This window comes from Carcharodon carcharias, chromosome 1 (genome assembly GCF_017639515.1).
Source record: "Carcharodon carcharias isolate sCarCar2 chromosome 1, sCarCar2.pri, whole genome shotgun sequence".
NCBI lineage: Eukaryota > Metazoa > Chordata > Chondrichthyes > Lamniformes > Lamnidae > Carcharodon > Carcharodon carcharias.
In genome coordinates this window covers 136,286,864-136,305,816 of record NC_054467.1, presented here as the reverse complement: position 1 = coordinate 136,305,816, position 18,953 = coordinate 136,286,864, and the positions used below count along the sequence as shown (strand labels likewise).

The 18,953-nt window shown below is 40.3% G+C and overlaps 1 protein-coding gene across 3 annotated transcripts in view; it reads left to right on the top strand.

Moving 5' to 3' along the window:
- The first annotated feature begins 182 nt into the window (after positions 1–182).
- rell1 (RELT like 1) overlaps positions 183–18,953 on the top strand; it is a 78,662-nt gene continuing 59,891 nt past the window's right edge. For all 3 annotated transcript variants that reach the window (XM_041195317.1, XM_041195335.1, XM_041195325.1), the window contains exons 1-2: positions 183–277; positions 17,025–17,228. In XM_041195317.1, coding sequence (XP_041051251.1) covers positions 274–277; positions 17,025–17,228 — 208 coding nt within the window. In that variant the 5' untranslated portion in view covers positions 183–273. The remainder of the gene's footprint in view (positions 278–17,024; positions 17,229–18,953) is intronic.

Below are 18,953 nucleotides of genomic sequence, written 5' to 3'. Positions count from 1 at the left end.
AGAGCCTTGTGTGGCTCCACGCCAAATTTTGCTCGATGAGAGGTTCCTGCTAAGCGCCTCGGAGACTCCTTTAAACTGCCCGAAGACGCCGTGTAAATGCAAATTGCTGTCGGACTACAGGAGAGTGTATTCCTGCCTACGAGATCTTCACTTTCCGGATACTCAACTGGAGAGTCGTCACAGGGAGGGCGTGGCCTGGTCGGCGGCGGGCGCGAGCCGTGTCGGTTGGTGTTTGGAAGCCAAGGAGCTCGTGTGGGCGCGCGAGGGTGCGAAATGGGTGAGTGGAGGGGGATCACCTGCCCGGCTGGGAGCCTCGGAGCTGCTGCAGGTGTTTCCGGGTGGCTGAAGGATTTGGGCGAGTGCCCAGCCGGCTCGCCACTCCACTCCACTTTAAATTATTTGCTGTCAGGAATGGCCGGTGGGGAGTCCGGTCCGCCGAGAGGATGTTTGGGTGCGGCAGGGACCGGCATGTGTATTTGCTCCGGTGTGTCCCTCCTCTCCCGGGTTGCACTGTTGGCGTTGGAAGCGCCTTTGCCGGTGACGGGCTCTTCAGAGCTTTGACCTGTCCACCGGTGGTGCCAAGTGTAGTCCTTTAACTCTGAGGCAGGGGAGGGAACACACTCCCAGTTTCTCTTAAACAGCAGCTTTCTTACAGTCAGCAGCAACATTCGTTTTTACTCCAGACTTGCACTTTTGTCCAGCAATCGCGCGAAGTAAATACATTTCAATAGTTTACGCATCAACTTCATAGAAACTTAATTTCTGACCATATCTCTGGTTTGGACCATTGAGGGAATAAAAAACATAAATGCTAATTTCTTGTAGCTATTTATATCCGTACTAGTACGGTACGGATATAAAGGTGTCGGAAAAGTATATAGTGTGGAAATTTTACTTAACTAACTTAGATGAGACGGGAGTAAGTGGAGTAGTAGGCAAGCTGGAAGTTTCTAACTAGGATCAGCATTGCTTACCAAAAATCTAGCATACTAGCAGGGCCAAAATGACATCTTTTAGCTTTGTATGTTATACAGTGTGCAAGTTTCCACATGTTGGGAAGGTGGAATGTGTGACATCCATCTTTGGTTTATTCCAAGAGTTCAATGTATTAGGTCTAATGGTGTACTTATTGAAATTTAAGTCTTTTTATTACTTCTGGCAGTATTTAACAGGTTGATCAGAAAATTTATTTAGTTCAGTTAGTGATAGTTAAATAATTTGACTGTTGGAATCATGGATCTCTGGGAGTGATTTTAGAGGGAGTGGTGAACTGTTGTACTGAGGGGATTCTGATAGTGCCAGCTGTTGAGCAAACTTTTGAGTAGGATAGATAATAGAGATAATCAGATTGATTTTCCCTTTTTGAAGATTAAAAAGCTAATCAGGTTCTGTGGTTGTGATAAGTTAGTCATTGCCCTTTGTTTGGAACTGTGGATTTATGTCTGATGATGGCATTTCATCAGGTTTGGCTCTAATGTCCCTCAACTATACAATCAGCTGACACACTGTCAACACTTAAACTTCCGTGAAGATTTAGAGTTAGTACCGCTGAATCTGAATTTTAAAATGGGCAGCAGGCCTTACAAATCAGACAAATGGCAGTGCCTTATGATTTACACAAATGCAAACCGAACAAAGTTTTAGTCTGTAGTATGCTTTTTTTCACATTTCTTGATTTGCTAGCTTAACTTTTTTTAACTGCCCTCTACAATTAAAATGTTAATTGTTCCGACAGAAGCAGCAAAAAGTATATAACAGTCATGTGCATGTTTGTTCCCATGTGTGACAACATTACTGCTTTACTTGTCTATGATTAGGTCTTTAATGTAACGTGGCTGAATGTGCGTTGGTTTTGTACTGTAAATTGTATATATTTCAAAATTGTGAAAGGAATTCCACCCACACTACAAGCTAAACATGCTTCTTGTTTTTCTTCCTGGGAAAGGGGAACAAACTGAACACATTGGCCTGAATGTTCACTCCCAGGTTGGGATTTTCGAGACAATTCCTGGCTCTGCAAATCTGACCCGAGAGAAAGTGCCCCGGAAGGTTGGATTTTAGGTCTGGGGAAGTTGGGTGAAAATGGAAGTTGTGGCAGGTGAGCCCAGAGCAAGGGAGGAGGCTGCTGGGTGCAGAGGCGGGCTGGGCCAACGGCCTGCCTTGGTACAATGGTACCATGTGGAAGTTTAAAAAAAAAACATGAAAAACCCCTCAACCTGCAGCCCCCCCCAACCACCCCCCCCTCCACGCACTCTCTGTGCCCCCACACACCTCCCTAAGGCGCTCTATACAAACCTAAATCCCTCTGCACACTCCCATGACCCATTATAGCCCCTATGTCAACTTAGTGGCAACTCATGCCAACCAATGCCCCCTCAACAAACATCCTTTGCACTTGTACCTACTATGCCAATTTACCCACTATCCACCATGAGCATTTCTCAGGACCCACACTGAGATGAGATAAAATAAAGTGTCTATTGTAGAATTCACTATTTCAAAAAAAACTAACTCATTGATAAAATCCATTCACTATATTTAAATTCCTTTAATCCCTTATAAAAAAAACAAGCATAGGAATTCATAATCCCACTCCAAAAATTCTATATCCACTTGGAGCTGTCAGTCAAACTGTGAAATGAGGGGCATCCCAATGTGATAATGGAAGATTGTGAAATTAGCCATGCAGCACTAGTCTTATGTCAACAGACAGAGTGAAATAGCAGGCATTGATTCTTTTCACACTGCAGATGGTTTTTCCCTCCCAAATATTTCAAGGGCAGGAGTTTTAAATACCTTGACAGCTTGACAGTTCAGTTTGACAGTTTTAAGGGATTTATTAATTTTCAGTGCATATTCATGTCTAATTTTAACAATCCCAAAGGGTACCTTACTTCTCCCAAAGATATCTGAGGACCATATCCAAAGGGTACCTTACTTCTCCAAAAGGGTATCCCATCTATTCAAGCACTCCACAAAGTTTAGAACTGCTCCTAGCATGACTGGAGGCAGCTGCTGTTTTATATGTGCAAAGTAGTGCCTGCCCCCATTCCCCATCCGCCCCCCAGGAAAATGGTAGGTGCTGTGTTTGGGGGGTGCGTCCTCCGGATCTGATCATCTGCAGCCATTTGCGTAATGACGGAGAGGCTCTCCATCTTTACAAAAATTCAGGCTTTTATCTCTCAAACCATGTAACTGTAGAAGGAATCATGAAAATATGCTCTGGAATATTTTCAAATTTCAGAATATAATTTCAAAATTCTTAATGGGATGGAATTAAAATTGAATCACAAAATCCAAATACGCAGATTACATTGACATTGTGAAATTGTAATCAAGCATAAGTGCCTTTGAGAGCAGAGAAATTTGGGGTGATGGTGAGGGAAGATGGTTGAACAAGAAATTTGCTTGGCTGGTATTGCTTGTGAAATACCTTCTGTGATATTGAAGTATAAAATTTACTGTAATGTGCATTCAGGTACATGATAAAATGGATATGTCTGTCTCATTGTGTGTGATGTGAAATGTAAGTGCTTCCTTTAGCGCTCAAACGTTTATATAGTGCCTTATCACATCCATAGGATGGTCACAATTGTTCAATGTGTAATTAATGTATGAATCATATTCAAGCAGTTACAGTATTCAGATGATGTACTGAAGATTGTGACCTTCTTGTCAGAGCTGACAAGAGTCGTTGCTTGGTATACAAGGACCAGAAAGATAGCTGAGAGTGCTAAGTTGCTGAATCACTAAATTGAGATCTGTGTTGATGTAAAGAGTGTTAAAGCTTCTCTCTTCTTACAAAAATGTGGTTATAATTTTGAATATATGGCTTCAAGGATGAGATTTTTGTGCTGCTGTGATAAAAGTACATAGAATTTGGGAACTTATTGGCCAAATTATTCCTCATTATGGGTGGTTAAAATACAGAATAGTTGGCTCAACGCCAGTGAACTTCCCATTAAGACTAGATTATTGATATTAGCAAACCATATCAGAAACCATTGAGAGGACACAGCATTTCGGACCTCAGTTAACTTGTACTTTTTTCACATGCCTTTGCTAAGTTTTGGTGCCTTAGAATTTGGTATATAAATAGAAAATACAGTTTCAAGATCTGGACTGTAATTGGAGAAAATACAATGGTGATGTAATTATCTGCTTGATGCATACAATCAAATGCACATGGGAAGTGCAAGTTTGCTTCAATTTGTTTGAATTTCTAGTCAATATGATTGGTGTTCTGTGTCTGGTTTTTAAATTTTTTGCAACATTGTCTTACTGGCAGTGTTGTTAACATAACAGACCACATATGCAGTTACAAGTTGAAACAGAGCCAGGATAGAGGATTTTTCAAGTCTTGTTGCTAATTTTTTTCATGAGCATTCATTGTGCATCTTTATTGCCTGTTGCTGTCTATTTAAGCTTCATACCTTAATTATAGTTGTTGGTAAAATTGTTAACTTTGTACAACCAGCAATCTGTCAATTAAAATAATGGATAACTGCACAACTGGAATAAAAGCAAAATTTTGTAAATCACAAGAAGTCATTTTGCATTTGTTTTATATGTGCAAATGAGTGCTCGCCCCTATTTCTCCCCCCCAGAAAATGATAGTATTTGGGGGTGGGTCCTCCGGATCCGATCATCTGCAGCCGTTTGTGTAACACCAGATAGGCTCTCTGAATTTGCAAAAATTCAGGCTTTTATCTCCCAACACATGTTACTGTAAAAGGAATTGTGATAATTGTAATATACCCTGGAATACTTCCAGATTTCAGAATATTGGTGGCACAGTGGCATTGTCACTGGATCCAGGGTAATGCTTTGGGGACCTGAGTTTGAATCCCATCACAGCAGATGGTGAAATTTGAATTAGATAAAAATCTGGAATTAAAAGTCTGATGACCACAAAGCCACTGCCGTTTGTCATAAAAACCCATCTGGTTCACTAATATCCTTTAGGGAAGGAAATCTGCCATTCTTACCTGGTCTGGCCTACATGTGACTCCAACTCAGTAACATGGCTGACTCTTAAATGCCCCCTGAACAAGGCAGTTGGGCTGGCCAGTGACGTCCACGTCCCATGAACAATTTTTTTTTAAAAAAGGGCAGCTTATGACATTTTTCACGTTTGAATGGAATATGCCTTGTGACCCAAGTAGTTGAAGCATAGTCATCAACCTTGTCACATCACAAATGCTGACTGTCCTGTTTATTATTTACACAATGTTGTTTTTATTTCAATCTACTACCAATTTTGATCTTGTAGAAAGTGCGCCTGTAATTTGTAATTAAAATTACATGTCAACTCTAATTTGCCACTTCACTTGCACACCTCTATTCATCTCTAGCAACGCTTCATATAAGGCGGAGCATGGTACAGGTGAGGCTCAGCCAACTTGATCCATGCTAGAATCAAGCTAACCCTAACCCTAATGCAGAGTCAGAGTATACCAGATTAATTATGAAAAAGAAGTCTATATGAATAAAATCTGAATTTGAGCAGCCACCCATTATCACCAACCTCTAGCATGCTCAGTTTTATGATGAAACACTGGTGGCCTATTAATATTTGATCTCTGTTTCAACTGTTGTGGGGAAGCATATAGGGGCTATCAATATAAGCTAGTTCCAAGAAAACCAATAGGGAATTCAGAAGAAACTTCTTTTCTTTACCCACAGACTGGCAAGAATGTGGAAATTATCACAGGGACTGGTTGAAACAAGTAGTACAGATGCATTTAAGGGGAAGCTAGACCAGGGTGATCAACTCTGGTTGAATCAATTAGGGGACACTTCGCTGTGCGAGTGCTGATGAAGCCTTCGGGGGGGGGGGGGAGGGGTGCAGTGGGTGGTGATGGTATGGGTAGGTGCGATGAACCTGTGCAGTTGGGTGGGGTGTCAGTGCTGCAGGCATGTGACCTGTCCCGATTCTGATGCTGCCAGCTCCATCTCCCAGACACCCGCAGGACAGGTTCAAACACAAGCCGCAAAACTGTCGTGCCCCGTGCACGCACAGAAAAAAGTCTGCGAGTTACCAGAGATCAGGGATTTAATGCGTCGAAAGGCCGAATTACTGGACAACCCTGGAAGATCCGGGATGGTTGACAAGCCTGGGCTAGATAATCATTTGAAAAAGAAAGGGACAGATGGTTACAATGATAAGAGAAAAGATGGGAGTAGGCTGAAGTGGAGCATAAACACTGGCATGGACTGATTGGGCTGAATGGCCTGTTTTTGTGCCAAATGTAATCCAATGCTTTTAGATAGAACTGAAGTGGAGGATATACAGAAATACAGTGATTTTAATGCATGAGACACAAAAGTATAATTTAGTCCTCCCCAAAACCTTTTTAGATGATTGTCCTATCACCATAAAGTGATACTTTGTGTTCTGTCACTTAAGCTTGCTATTGTTGAATTGAACTGCTGGGGTCTCTTTCCATTACTTCTAATTAGTGCTTGTGAAAGAGACAGAGCCAGAAGCAGCACATGTCTCCTATAGGCTGAAACCTGTGGTCCTGAGTGTGGAATGCTAAAAGAGCTGGCAATGGGACAAGTAAAAAAAAAAAAATTGTCCAGAGGAGGCACAAATGTGAAAAGCAGAATCACCACAGTTCCTGTCCAGAAAAAAATTGGGCAAAGATTATGATATGAAATTGTTGAACTTGATGTTGAGTCGGGCCTCGTATTCATTATAAGTCTATTGACTGTACTTCTAAGAACTCTGTTCCATTCCCCCAGTTTCTTTGTCTCTGGTGACAATGTTACCTTCCATTGCAACACTTCTGATATGCCTACCTTCTCTCTGCACTGACACCATGGTTGACATGGCCCTTGACAGTGTCTCTCCTCACCCCTTTCTGCTGCCAGGCTATGCCCTGCCATTTCCCCTTGTAGATAATCCATAGTTTTAAAAATCTAATAAAAGAAAGCATTCTTACTTTACTATATTTACAAGCTCAGCTAATGAAATCCCTTATAAAAGCTAAGATAAACTTCTACCACCTTTAATCTACATTAATTTTGAAAATTGCTCAAACCAGATAAAATATGCTTAATTTTATTAAGATACTTCAGAATGGCAATTTACATAACTGAGGAAAACGTATTATGTAAGTTGTTAAAAGTTAAGCTTTTTGTTCCAGCATATGTTGTATGCTTATGAATTAGGAGTTTCTTGACATATTTATTCACAAATAAATAAAAGACCAATGTTTAAACATTGATTTTTCCAAGCATCATAATTTAATAAATGCAAATCTGACAGGTTTGGCAAAAATAAATGTATGAAGCATTTTATACTTTTGTGTTCCAAATATAAGTTGAAGAAATTTGGGTATTTTTCTGGATCACAAATATTTCCTCGTAGATTTTACACTTTAAGCATAGAACCATCTAATCCACAAATATTTTCTGCTTAAAATATGTTTTTCTTTATGTTTTGTGATGGACAAATAGTCCAAACGCTAAGAGAAAAACTATCAAACTAGATTTAAATTAAGGTCTGGGGAAGATTCATAAAAAGGAAGAATTTATATAGCATTGTTTATGACCTGAGGATGGCCCAAAGTGCTCTTCAGCCAATTAGTACTTTCACAGTGTGGCCATTGGCTGCAACATTTGCTGTTACAACAATTTGTGCACAGCAGGCACCCATGAACAATAATAAGATAATGACCAGATAATTTGTTTTAGTGATGCTGGTTGAGGGATAAATATTGACCATGACATTGTGGAGAACTTCCCTCACTTTTTTGAATAGTGCCATGAAATCTTTTATGTTCATTTGAGAGGGTGATTGGGGCCACTGTTTAACAAGTCATTCGAAAAGCAGCATCTTGGTACTGTGCTTAAGACAAGCCTTTAGAGTGGCACTTTAAAGAACAATCTTTAGTCCAGATGTGTGTGTGCTGCTGCAGTTGACTGCACTAAGGACCTCATTATAGGATATGAATCCAGGCAAGGAAATTGAATACATTAGAGTGTTACCAACAGAGCCAATGCTGGAACATCTTTCAGAATCGGATGAAACACACAGCCTTTCTGAGAAGTGTTTATCTTTTTCCCACTCACTGTTCTTTGCTCGGTGTTACATCCTCTTATAAAGTTTCCTGAAATTGAAAAGACACACTGTTATTCATCCTGCTCTCTCACACCACAGATGCAGAGGGCGCCATGTTGGATCAAATGCCTAATGGCACCATGTTTCTGCTTAAAAGTCTGGGAAAAGTCTGCGGTAAGTGTAGTAAATGGCAAATGCTGGTCTGTCACTGCTGACAGCACAATTCAGACCATTATCTCCAATAGTCTATATTCACTGTTATCTCTGGTCTCCAATTATCCCTAACCATAATTATGACCTGACCAGGTCAGTTAAAACTGCGTAGGTGTTTTGCTTAAATGTGTATTTATAAATTACTGTTCAGTAATTCCCAAAATTAGTCAAAACAGTCCATTCCCTACCAAAACCACCAGCTTTAATTTTAACACAAGAACTCAGATGGATGGAAGTTGCATCTTTTATTAAAGGTATGTACTTACAGTAATCGATGTCATACATATGCAGGTTTGTTGCTTTTCAAATGATTTAATTAAATAGGAATGATTTCGTGATATTTAACTTTACAAGTCTTGAATTTGAAGCATATGTCCAAGCTGTTCCTGTTTACCAAGCTTCTTGGATTTCCTGTAGGAGTCTAAAAATTCTAGCATTTGCTTTGAGAAATGGTGCGTACAAAATAAACCACATATTGTTCAGAAACAATGCTGTTGGTACCAAAGCAAACACTAGAGGCACAGGCCATTATTTTCAGCTGTTGCCAGATGTTGGTCAATTGGTCTTGAAACAAATTCGTAATTCAACATTGAAAGAATTAAAGGAATACATAAGATATTGGTCCAGATTTTGTGGTCAGCAGCAACAGAACAGCACTTGCCATTCACTGCTCTTACAGATGCCTGCAGACTTTTCGTGGGCTTTTAAACAGCATCTTCACATCTTTGCATGGATTTCAATATGGAGTCTTTTGGAGAGTTACCAGTCAAGCAAAGTTTGTGGGGTGTAGGGAAAATCAGATTTTAATTTCCTCATTTCCACGTTTCCTTGTTTAAATGTGTACGTGTCGATTTTGAAAGTTGCTGCCTAATTTACTCCTTAATAAAAATGAGTGCTGATGGCTACCCTGTTATCTTTAACACACAATTTTTGTCATTCCCCCACTTCCAGATGGGGAGCTTGTCATATGCTGTAGCTTATACATTTTACAATGCTTAATCAGCAGGTTTATGTGAGAATGGAAATTTTTACTGTAGGGAGATGTACTGTGTTTGTCTACTTAAGAAGCGATTTCAGAAGTAATGAATTGGCTGTGAAGTGCTTTGAGACATCCCAAGGGTGTGAAAGGCACTATCATGATTCCTGTAATTTTTTTCCTACTATCAAAGGTCCGCAGAACTCTAGATGACCTTAGAACAAACTCAGTAAACAGGAAAGTGGATCAAAGTTCACCCTGGTGGCTATGGAGATTGATTTCTTGGACTGCTGGCTAGTATTATTGAATTTGAAGCAGGTACTGAAGGTATATATAGGAAAGTGATTGGATTGTATCAGATGTTACTGGATCATCTTCAACATTCATTAAACAGGAAAGAGTGAAATTGCAGTTTGTGTGGATGAGTTGTTGTGTTGGTCCTTTGGGCCCAGAACATGTGACCTCCAGATTGTCATGTTCCAGAGGTATGCTACCTCCAACCTCAAGATACGCTGGGTGACCACCTTGAAGTCCTGACACACTGACTACGTGGGCGTTGCCTGGAAAGTTTGGACTTCTGACAGGCAATTCTGCTGTGTCTGGAACTCTCCAAAACTCTTGAGTTAGAGTCAGAGACTTTGGCTGGTTCTGACTTGCTTACCAGAATGGCTACTCAGGAAAAGTTAGAAAGACTAGTTCTAACTCCTGGATAACTATACCCATGCCCTCCCACTACCTGACTAACCCCCCGCAACCCACTGACTATACCCCTGGCCCCTCCCCACTTAGCTGCCGCTCTGTCCCCTCATCCACTTACCTTACACACTTACCTTCTCTCTGTAGCTTCTCAAAGTGACTTTGGGAGCTTTATACACTCTACTTACTGGAATATGGCAGCTGGTACTGTAAAAAGGGGGCATAGCTTCTACAATGATTCTCTCTGCAACTCCCTGTGAGGATTGCTGCACCTCGTGAGTTTAGAAGGACCTTTCATTAGAAGACATGCCCAAAAAATCCTAGGAAAGTAAGTAGGTAACTTTTTTGTGTGATATGTGTTGGAAGTAGGGATTCTGACCCAGATCAGAAGTTCTGGTTCTTGATGTTTTGCTCCATGTGGTCAGTTGTTGATGTAATATATCTTTAAGGGGTAGGGGCATGACATCACTGAAAGAAAGTGTGTCATGTGATCCAGTTTAGCCTTGCTTGTGCTTTTCAGCAGAGGACAGCACTAACAGCTCTGTTGATGTGTCTTCAAGCTTATATCCATGTATATCACATGTGCCTAAATTTATTAAATGAATCCACAATGTGTTTACTCAATCCCTTAAGAGTGATTGGTGCCCTTATATCATTATAACACACACGACAATTGTGAGGATTTGTTTCTAAGTCGTCCCCTGTTATCCCCTGTTACCTGTCTTGATTGTGTTCCATGAGGCCTGGCAATGTTCCAGCCACTCGCTCAAGTGACAGTCGCTCATGTGATTGGATTATGTGTTTACGAACTTCTAGTACTTATGGTACAGGTATACTATCTTACAACTGACAGCCTCGGAACTGAGGCCATGTCGGATTTTGGATTTTGCTGGATTTCGGGTCATGCACTTTGGGCAGTGGGTGTTTTGGGCCAGTATGGGTCGGGTGTGGTCGAGGCTCACTGGAGCATGGGTTTAGACTGGCGTGCAAATAGCGAAGCAGATAACAAGTCCAGCGCCGTGCAATGCCTAGCTGAATTGTTCAGGTAAATTAATTTTAATTGAGTAAAATAAAGAAGACGCAGGCACGTTTTAAAAATGTCCAGTTTTTGGGCAACTCCAGATTTTCGACAGCCGGTTTTGAGAGAGTGTACTTATTAATTATTGAACATCATTAAACCCTATTAGTTATTAATGTAGTCTCTCTAGTACACTTTAATTTGGATACCATGCTGGATAGGGATGACCAAAATGGGTTAGACTAATTATTTTTCCGGGGTTCCTTTTTCATTCTCTCTAACTTCTTTATTACGTGATGTAATCACGCAGTTACAATACTTTCTACATTTGTGTTGGATTTTTTTCAGGGTTTCATTCTTTTGATAGATAAGGGAGCACAAATACCAAATGGAAAGACTTTATAATATATAGCAGCTCATCCAATATCAAGTCAAGGATTAATCAGATCAAAATAGTATGCCAACCATGTATCAATGTTAGATTAAAAACTTATTTTGCAAAGTAATGCCCTTATTTGGCAACACATGGCTTGTGCAATAATGATTCAAAATCAGAACAGAGAAAACATGGAAGGTGGGTAACAGCAGTTTTGATTGAAATTAAAGTTTCCATTGTAACCCAAGTAGCAAATACTTATAAATAGTCTGTGTGTATGTATATATATATATATATATATACATACATATATATATATCTTTTACCACCAAAGGCATAGAAGTAAAATTATAATAGGACAAACTTTCCCTCCATTGGTGCAGACAGCTCCCCACTGTCTGCTCCCGGCCTTGTTACTGGGTTTTCGGCAGTCTCCTTCAGCCTCATCCTGTTTCTTCTCCTAAGCTTCCCAGAGGATCTCAAAGTTCTGCAGTTGAAAGCATTGGCCTTGTCCAGGATATTGCTCCAGCTCCTCCAATCACAGGTTCCCACCCTCTTGCCCTTGCTGCTCCTCCAATCATGGATTCTGCCTCTGGAGGAGCAGTGAGGGATGGAACCTGTTATTGAGAAGCTGGAGCACTCGGTATGGGAGAGACAAAATCTGTGATTGATTGTTGGAACAGCTCTTCACAGGTTCTGTCTTTCCATGTTCACTCCTCCAATCAAACTGTGTATTGTTTTCCTGCTCCCAGGGACACCTGCGCCTGTAATTGTTCAGCCCCATCTTTGCTTTTTCACTGTTCCCTTTGACTTTTCGAGGATGAATTTGTCCACCGCTGCTGTTTATTTGGAACCTGCCTCACAGGGGTTTCCATAGTGATCCTAAAATTCAAAAATCAAATTTGATTTAAAGCCTGTGTCACCACACTACCAATTTCCAAGTGTTTTAGCCAGTTTATTCAAATGTTTCTGTAAAAAGCAAGTGATTCCTTCACCGTAGGGCAGAGTTTGATTATAGTTTGAATTTCATCTTGCACTTATCGGGACAGATTCACAAGAATACCACTTCTAAAGGGAACGACACTTTGTACTGCATGAGAAGAGGGTGCTGATTGGTTGACAAATGGGCTCTAATTGCACGAAATGTTGACATTTAGATGCTGTATGCTTATGGAACTCCACCCATCTTCTGATGGAATCTGTTTTCTAAAGAATCTGAGCTTTGCAGTTCACATGACCTGAAATATTTCTGGTTGGCTATTTGCTTTGTCCTATTAAACTTCAAAGAATATATTACAATTTTATAAGCAATTTCTTTTTACATAAGACAAAACTCTTGAGTGATGCTCATAAAATACCAACAGATTTCAAATTGAATCAGGATTGCATTTTGAGAGAACCCGGTATTGTCTCTTCAAAACTGAAGTGAATTCAGGCACTCTATATGTTTTTGTTTCTTGATGCAGTATAAGCGCACTGTTAGTGTCCCTATGTTGAAGTAAAGAATCTTCATGGCTTCCTTTTTTTTCCCAGGTTCTTGAAACTCAGGCTCTTAAAATCTGAGTTTGACGTTCCTTAATCAATTCTGAGTTAATGCAAATGGCAAGAGCTTTGCTGTCCATTTGGCCATGCTGTAGGCATTGTAAAAGGGACCAAAGATATACCTAAATTGTTTTGTGGATAAGCCAGTCACCATCCTGACTTGGAACTATGTCGCCATTCCTTCACTGTCCCTGGGTCAAAATCCTGGAACTCCCTCCCTAACAACACTGTGGGTGTTCCTACACCACATGGACTGTAACAGTTCAAGAAGGCAGCTCACCACCACCTTCTCAGGGGAAACTAAGGATGGGTAATAAATGCTGGTACAGCCAGTGATGCCCACATCCCATGAATGAATTTTAAAAAAATTGTGTGGAAACTGTGATACTAATAATTTCAGCTAGAGTTGAACCACTTAATTCTGCAAAGTGGTTCATTGCTTCTGAAATATTAAAATACAGGTGCACTTATAGGTGATGTTAAATTTACTTACTCTGTACCATAAAGCACATTGCACTAAAGTCTTTGATATTCTGAATTTGAACCAAGCAATGACTTTTTAATGGAGATCCTAGCCAAAATTGCAATTTCACCAGAAAATTAACTCCTAATTAGAAATCATTTTCTTTCTACTACTGCTGCTTTCCTTAAGCTACCCCTAGCAAGGTCAGGAAGTTATTATCTCCAGTTATTTTTTCATTGCATTATCTTGTGTGGACACTGAATTGTACTGAATGAAATAAGCTGTAGCTATGGCAAGCAACCTATCTGCTGAACATTTCTATGTAGAACTTTAATAGTTTTTACGCAGGGGTAAAAGTGCCAAAATACTTGAATTTGTATTGTCTCATCATGTTGCTGCAATGTCTGTGTGTCATGCTATAGAACGTTTTGAAATGCATTAATTAATTTAGACAAATGTAGCAGCTATACGCACTAGAAATGCCTCCAAATCAAAAGTAAGATGAATGGTCACTTTATTATTTTTCTTGGTGATGTTAAGGGAGGAAATTGGCAAGAAAATTGGAAAACTTCTGTTTCTCTTTGAGTAGTGCCATGGAATCTTCAAGGTCCAGATGAAGGGACTGATAAGACCTGCTATATTGAGTAATACACGGCAGCGTTGGCCTAGGACAAAAGAAAAATGTATCAGTTGAGCTAATCTGACCTTCCATAGCTTGAACTTTCTGATAATTTGCTTTCAGTTGCTGCATTCTCTTGTTCCTGCTCCTTTTCTCTGTTCCTTCTTTACAATAACTGCACTTTAAAATTCTTATCCTTGTTTATACTTGCTCAGTGGCCTTGCCCCTCCCTATCTCTGTAATCTTACCCAATCCTACAGTCCTCCAAGATATCTGCACTCTTCCAGTTCTGGTACCCCTTTGGATATGGTCCCAGGTGCCCTTTGGGATTGTTCAAAGTAGACACAATTGTGTGTAAAAAAGAAGTGCATAAACTCATTGGATCTGTCAACTGTCGTACAAACATACATATGAACATACGAAATAGGAGCAGAAGTATGTCATTTGCCCCCTCGAGCCTGCTCCGTCATTTGGTAAAATCATGGCTGATCTGTCAAATGTCATTGGAACTGTCAAGAGATTTAACTTTACCAGACTTTAAATTAAAAGAAAGTGTGGAGTTTAAAAATATTTCACTCTGATGAGTTAAGCCTGAGGGCTACCATTATAGGATTTGTGCTGCATGACTGATTTCTCAACCTAACATGATCACAGTGGAGTGTCTGTTAAGTGAGCAGTTCGATTGGTGGCTCCAAGTGTTTATAGAATAGAAATATTTTTCTAAGAGATTCGTTGAAGGAATGTCCTTGTATTGAATGCATTTTTTAATCATTGGGAGTGTTTCTTTATTTAAAATAGTGATGTCAGCAATAGACACACAACTTTATTTTATGCCAGCATGGCTCCTGATTTTTGCCCATGTTAGATACTAGCATGGGGGAAGGAAGGACAAAGGGTGGTGAGTGGAGGCATGGGTTGGCATGAGTTGAAAATATGTTGAGATAGGTGCTATAAAGGGGCATGGGCTGGCATATGGGGTATGAGGGGCCATGGGTGGGCATACAGTGGCATTGGGAATATGAGGGGCCATGGGAAGTGTGTGAGGGCTGAAGGGATGTGAGGTGTGAAGACTGGAGGGATATTTTTTTTTTTTAAATCTCATTACATTCAGCAAAGTTCCGGAGCACAGAGACAGGCCTTCTGGCCAGCCCACCTCTGCACCCAGCAGTATCCACACTCATTTTGGGAGCAGCGGGCCAGATTTCTAATGCACCCCCCGCTCCTTGGAATGAAAGATCCAACTTCTGGGCCTCTTTCCTGGGTTAGGTTGAGGGAGCCAGGAAATGTCCCATCTCTGCGTTCCTGAACTGGGAGTGAAAATCCATTTTGCCATGACTCCATTGTTAGCGTAATGAGTAGGTACCATTAAAACAGATACCAGATTTGAACCTTGCTCTGCACCATTAATTAATATATTCTGGAGAGGTGGTCTGGTGGTGATATTGTATCAGTTCACCTAGGCGCACTAAAATCAGTGATTAAGGACAGAGTGACTGAACACTTCATCAAATTTGAGCTGATTGGAGTCTGTAGTTTTGTGACAAGTAAACTATGTCTGACTGATTTACTTGAACTTCTTCAAGGACGTCACAAACATGGTGGATAAGAGAGTGCCTGTACATTTATGTATGAATCCAACAGATCACCAATATAAAGTTCTGCACAGGAGTTTATTAGCAAAGATGAAGGTGCACAGGATTGGAGGCAAATTTGCGGCGTGGGTTGGGAAATTAGTTGGTAGAGGTCTGAAAGTTTGAAATAAAGGGTATGTATGTAAAGGGTAGTGGCATATGCAGGGTGTGACAAGTAACATTTTGGAGGGATCTGGAGTGAGGTCTCAGCTCTTCACTATATATTTATCAATGATTCGAGTGAAGGAGAGCTATGTATCAAAGTTTAATGAATGTACTAAATTGGGAAGCACGGTAAGTAGTGGGAGCAGGATGTTGCAAAGGGACATAGACAGAGATTCCAGGGGAAAAATTGATATCAAATGGAGTTCAATGTAGGGAAGTCTGAGATTATCAACTTTAGATCCAAGCAAGACAAATTTGAGTATTCCTAAATGATGAGAAACTAGGAACTATGGAGAAGTAAAAAGGTTCAGATCTGGACACCAAACCTCATGAAGGTTATTTTGGCCTTTTAGTGGGTACAGTTTATGCTCAATAATGTTAAAGGGTTAAATTATGACGATAGTTTATGCATAAATTTGTTTGTATTTCATTGAGTATAGAAGAGTGAGGGATTATCTAATCAAGGTGTTTAAAATGATAGAATTCGATGCTAGTTCTGTTGAAGGGTCATGAGGACTCGAAACGTCAACTCTTTTCTTCTCCGCCGATGCTGCCAGACCTGCTGAGTTTTTCCAGGTAATTCTGTTTTTGTGTTATATAAAGAAGCTGTCTCCTCTTGTGAGGGAATTCAGAACAAAGGAGATAAATCTTCAAATCAGCGTAGGCCATTCAGGATTGGAATGTGGAACCACTGAATCTACTTCAGAGTAGTAGAAATCTTGAACTTTTCTTCACTCCCTCTTACCTTGGATCTGGTGACATTTGGTGCTTTCAAGACTTAGATCGCTAGTTTTTATTTTTAGATATTGAGGGATATGGAACAAAGGTGGGTAATTGGGTTCAGATACCAATCATCTGTGATCTAATTAGTGGAGCAGGTTCTAGAGGCTGATTTGCCTATCACTGCTCTTAAATAGCAACCTGACTTGGTCAGTATCCAGTGGCCCCAACTGGAAGAATGTCTGTGTCATTAAATGAAAACAGCTTGATGTTTTGCTGTATTTTCCTCCTAACTCTTATTTCTCCTTTCTCCCCTTCCTGTGGCTCAACTGCTTCCAGCAATGGCTGATTTTACTAAGGCTTGAGGAATGGTCACTTGGAAGAGCCCTTGACACCTGCAGAAGCGTACCCAGTCCAACTTTGGAAAAGCAGTTGTAGAAGAGAAGAATTAGGACAAAAAAGAGGAAAAATACCAAAATAATTAAATATCCAGCTTTTGAGTAAGATACCTGACCTTACTTTGGTTTGTTTTCACAGAATCCCATAGCGTCGAACAAGTGCTGACCCAAAATAAAACAAGTAATGCACATCCAGAGTACATCGCCTTTGTAGTGGTACCTGTCTTCTTTCTCACAGGACTTCTGGGAATATTGATTTGCCATATTCTGGCAAAAAAAGGTTATCGATGCACAACGGACAGGGAGTCAGAATGTGAAGAGAAGATTGCTGAGGCGCAGATAGGTAAGAGTATCAATTTCTGGAGTGACATCTGAAACTATTTGGACTTAGAACCATAGAACCAAAGAAAAGTTACAGCATAGAAGGAGGCCATTCAGCCCATCTTGTCCATGCCTGCCCGAGAGCACCCAGGTGCCCTTTCTAATCCCACCTCCCTGCACCTGGCCCATAGCCTTGCAGCTTACAGCACTTTAGGTGTGGATCCAGGTACTTTTTAAAAGAGTTTAAAGTTTCTGCCTCTACCACCAACTTGGGCAGCAAATTCCGGACACCCACTACCCTCTGTGTAAAAAAAGTTCTTCCTCATGTCCCCCCTACACCTTCTGCCACTTATCTTGAATCTATGTCCTGGTTCTAGAATTCTCCATCAAGAGGAACAATTTTATCCTGTCCACTCTATCTATTCCCCTCATAATTTTGTACACCTCAATCAAGTCACCTCTCAGCCTTCTTTGTTCCAGGAAAATAACCCCAACCTATCCACTCTCTCCTCATAGCTACACTTTCTAACCCTGGCAACATTCTTGTAAACCTCCTCTGCACTCTCTCCAGAGCTATTACATCCTTCCTGTAATGTGGTGACCAGAACTGCACACAATACACCAGTTGTGGCCTCACCAGTGTTTTATACAATTCCAACATTATATCCTTACTTTTATATTCTATACCTTTGCTAATGAAGGAGAGCATTCCACATGTCTTCTTTACAACCTTATCTACTTAAACTGCTGCCTTCAGGGACCTGTGTACTTGTACGCCAAGATCTCTCACTTCATCTACCCCTCTTAATATATTCCCATTTACTTTGTAATCGCTGTAACTGTTTGACCTTCTTTAAATGTATGACCTCACACTTCTCTATGTTAAAATCCATCCGCCACTTTACCGCCCACTCCACCAACCCATCTATATCGTTTTGGAGATTACGGCTATCCTCTACACTATCCACTAATCAGCCAATCTTTGTGTCATCTGCAAATTTCCCAATCGTGCTCCCCACGTTCAAGTCCAAATCGTTACAGAATTGTACAGAATATTTCAATAGTGTGAAATGTATTGGTGATTAATGGACACTTCATATAAAACTGAATATTTTGTATGAAAAGTGAAGATTATTTCCTTCATCCAACCATCATGTTTAGATAGCAACCTGAAGACTGACTCTGGGATTCAAAATTAAGTCTGCTATGGAAACTTCCCCTTCTCATATTATGGAATGGCTTCAGCAGCATTGGAGCAACAAATTACCTCCTTTTGTGTTAAAGTATTTGGAAGTGATAGTGGGGAATTTTATAGAGTAGAAGCAACGGACTTGAATTTAATATTTAGAGATTTGTACAGACCTCCAATTTGTGGGAAGGAGACAGAGAGAAAATGTGTTGTTAGATTAGAAAGATGAGTAGGAACAGCAGTTAGTGCTCTGGAAGATTTTAAGTTTCCACTTATTAATTTGGATAAAGTAAGCAACTGGGGAACCGGATTAAAATTCTTAAAATGTGTGCAGGACTGAAAGTTGAAGTGGTAAACCTGTAGCCCTACAAGGACGGAGGCCTTATTGTGAGTAATGAAATAGCTTGGGTGGTGAGCACCTTGAGGGTACTGACTGCTATAATGATGTTTAAGATCCAGCTAGAAAGGAAAAAAGTCAAAACAAAAATTAGATTGGATTAGGACAGATTTTAGATAGAATCTGAGCTGGTTGAGATGAGATGGAAGGGGAAATTGACA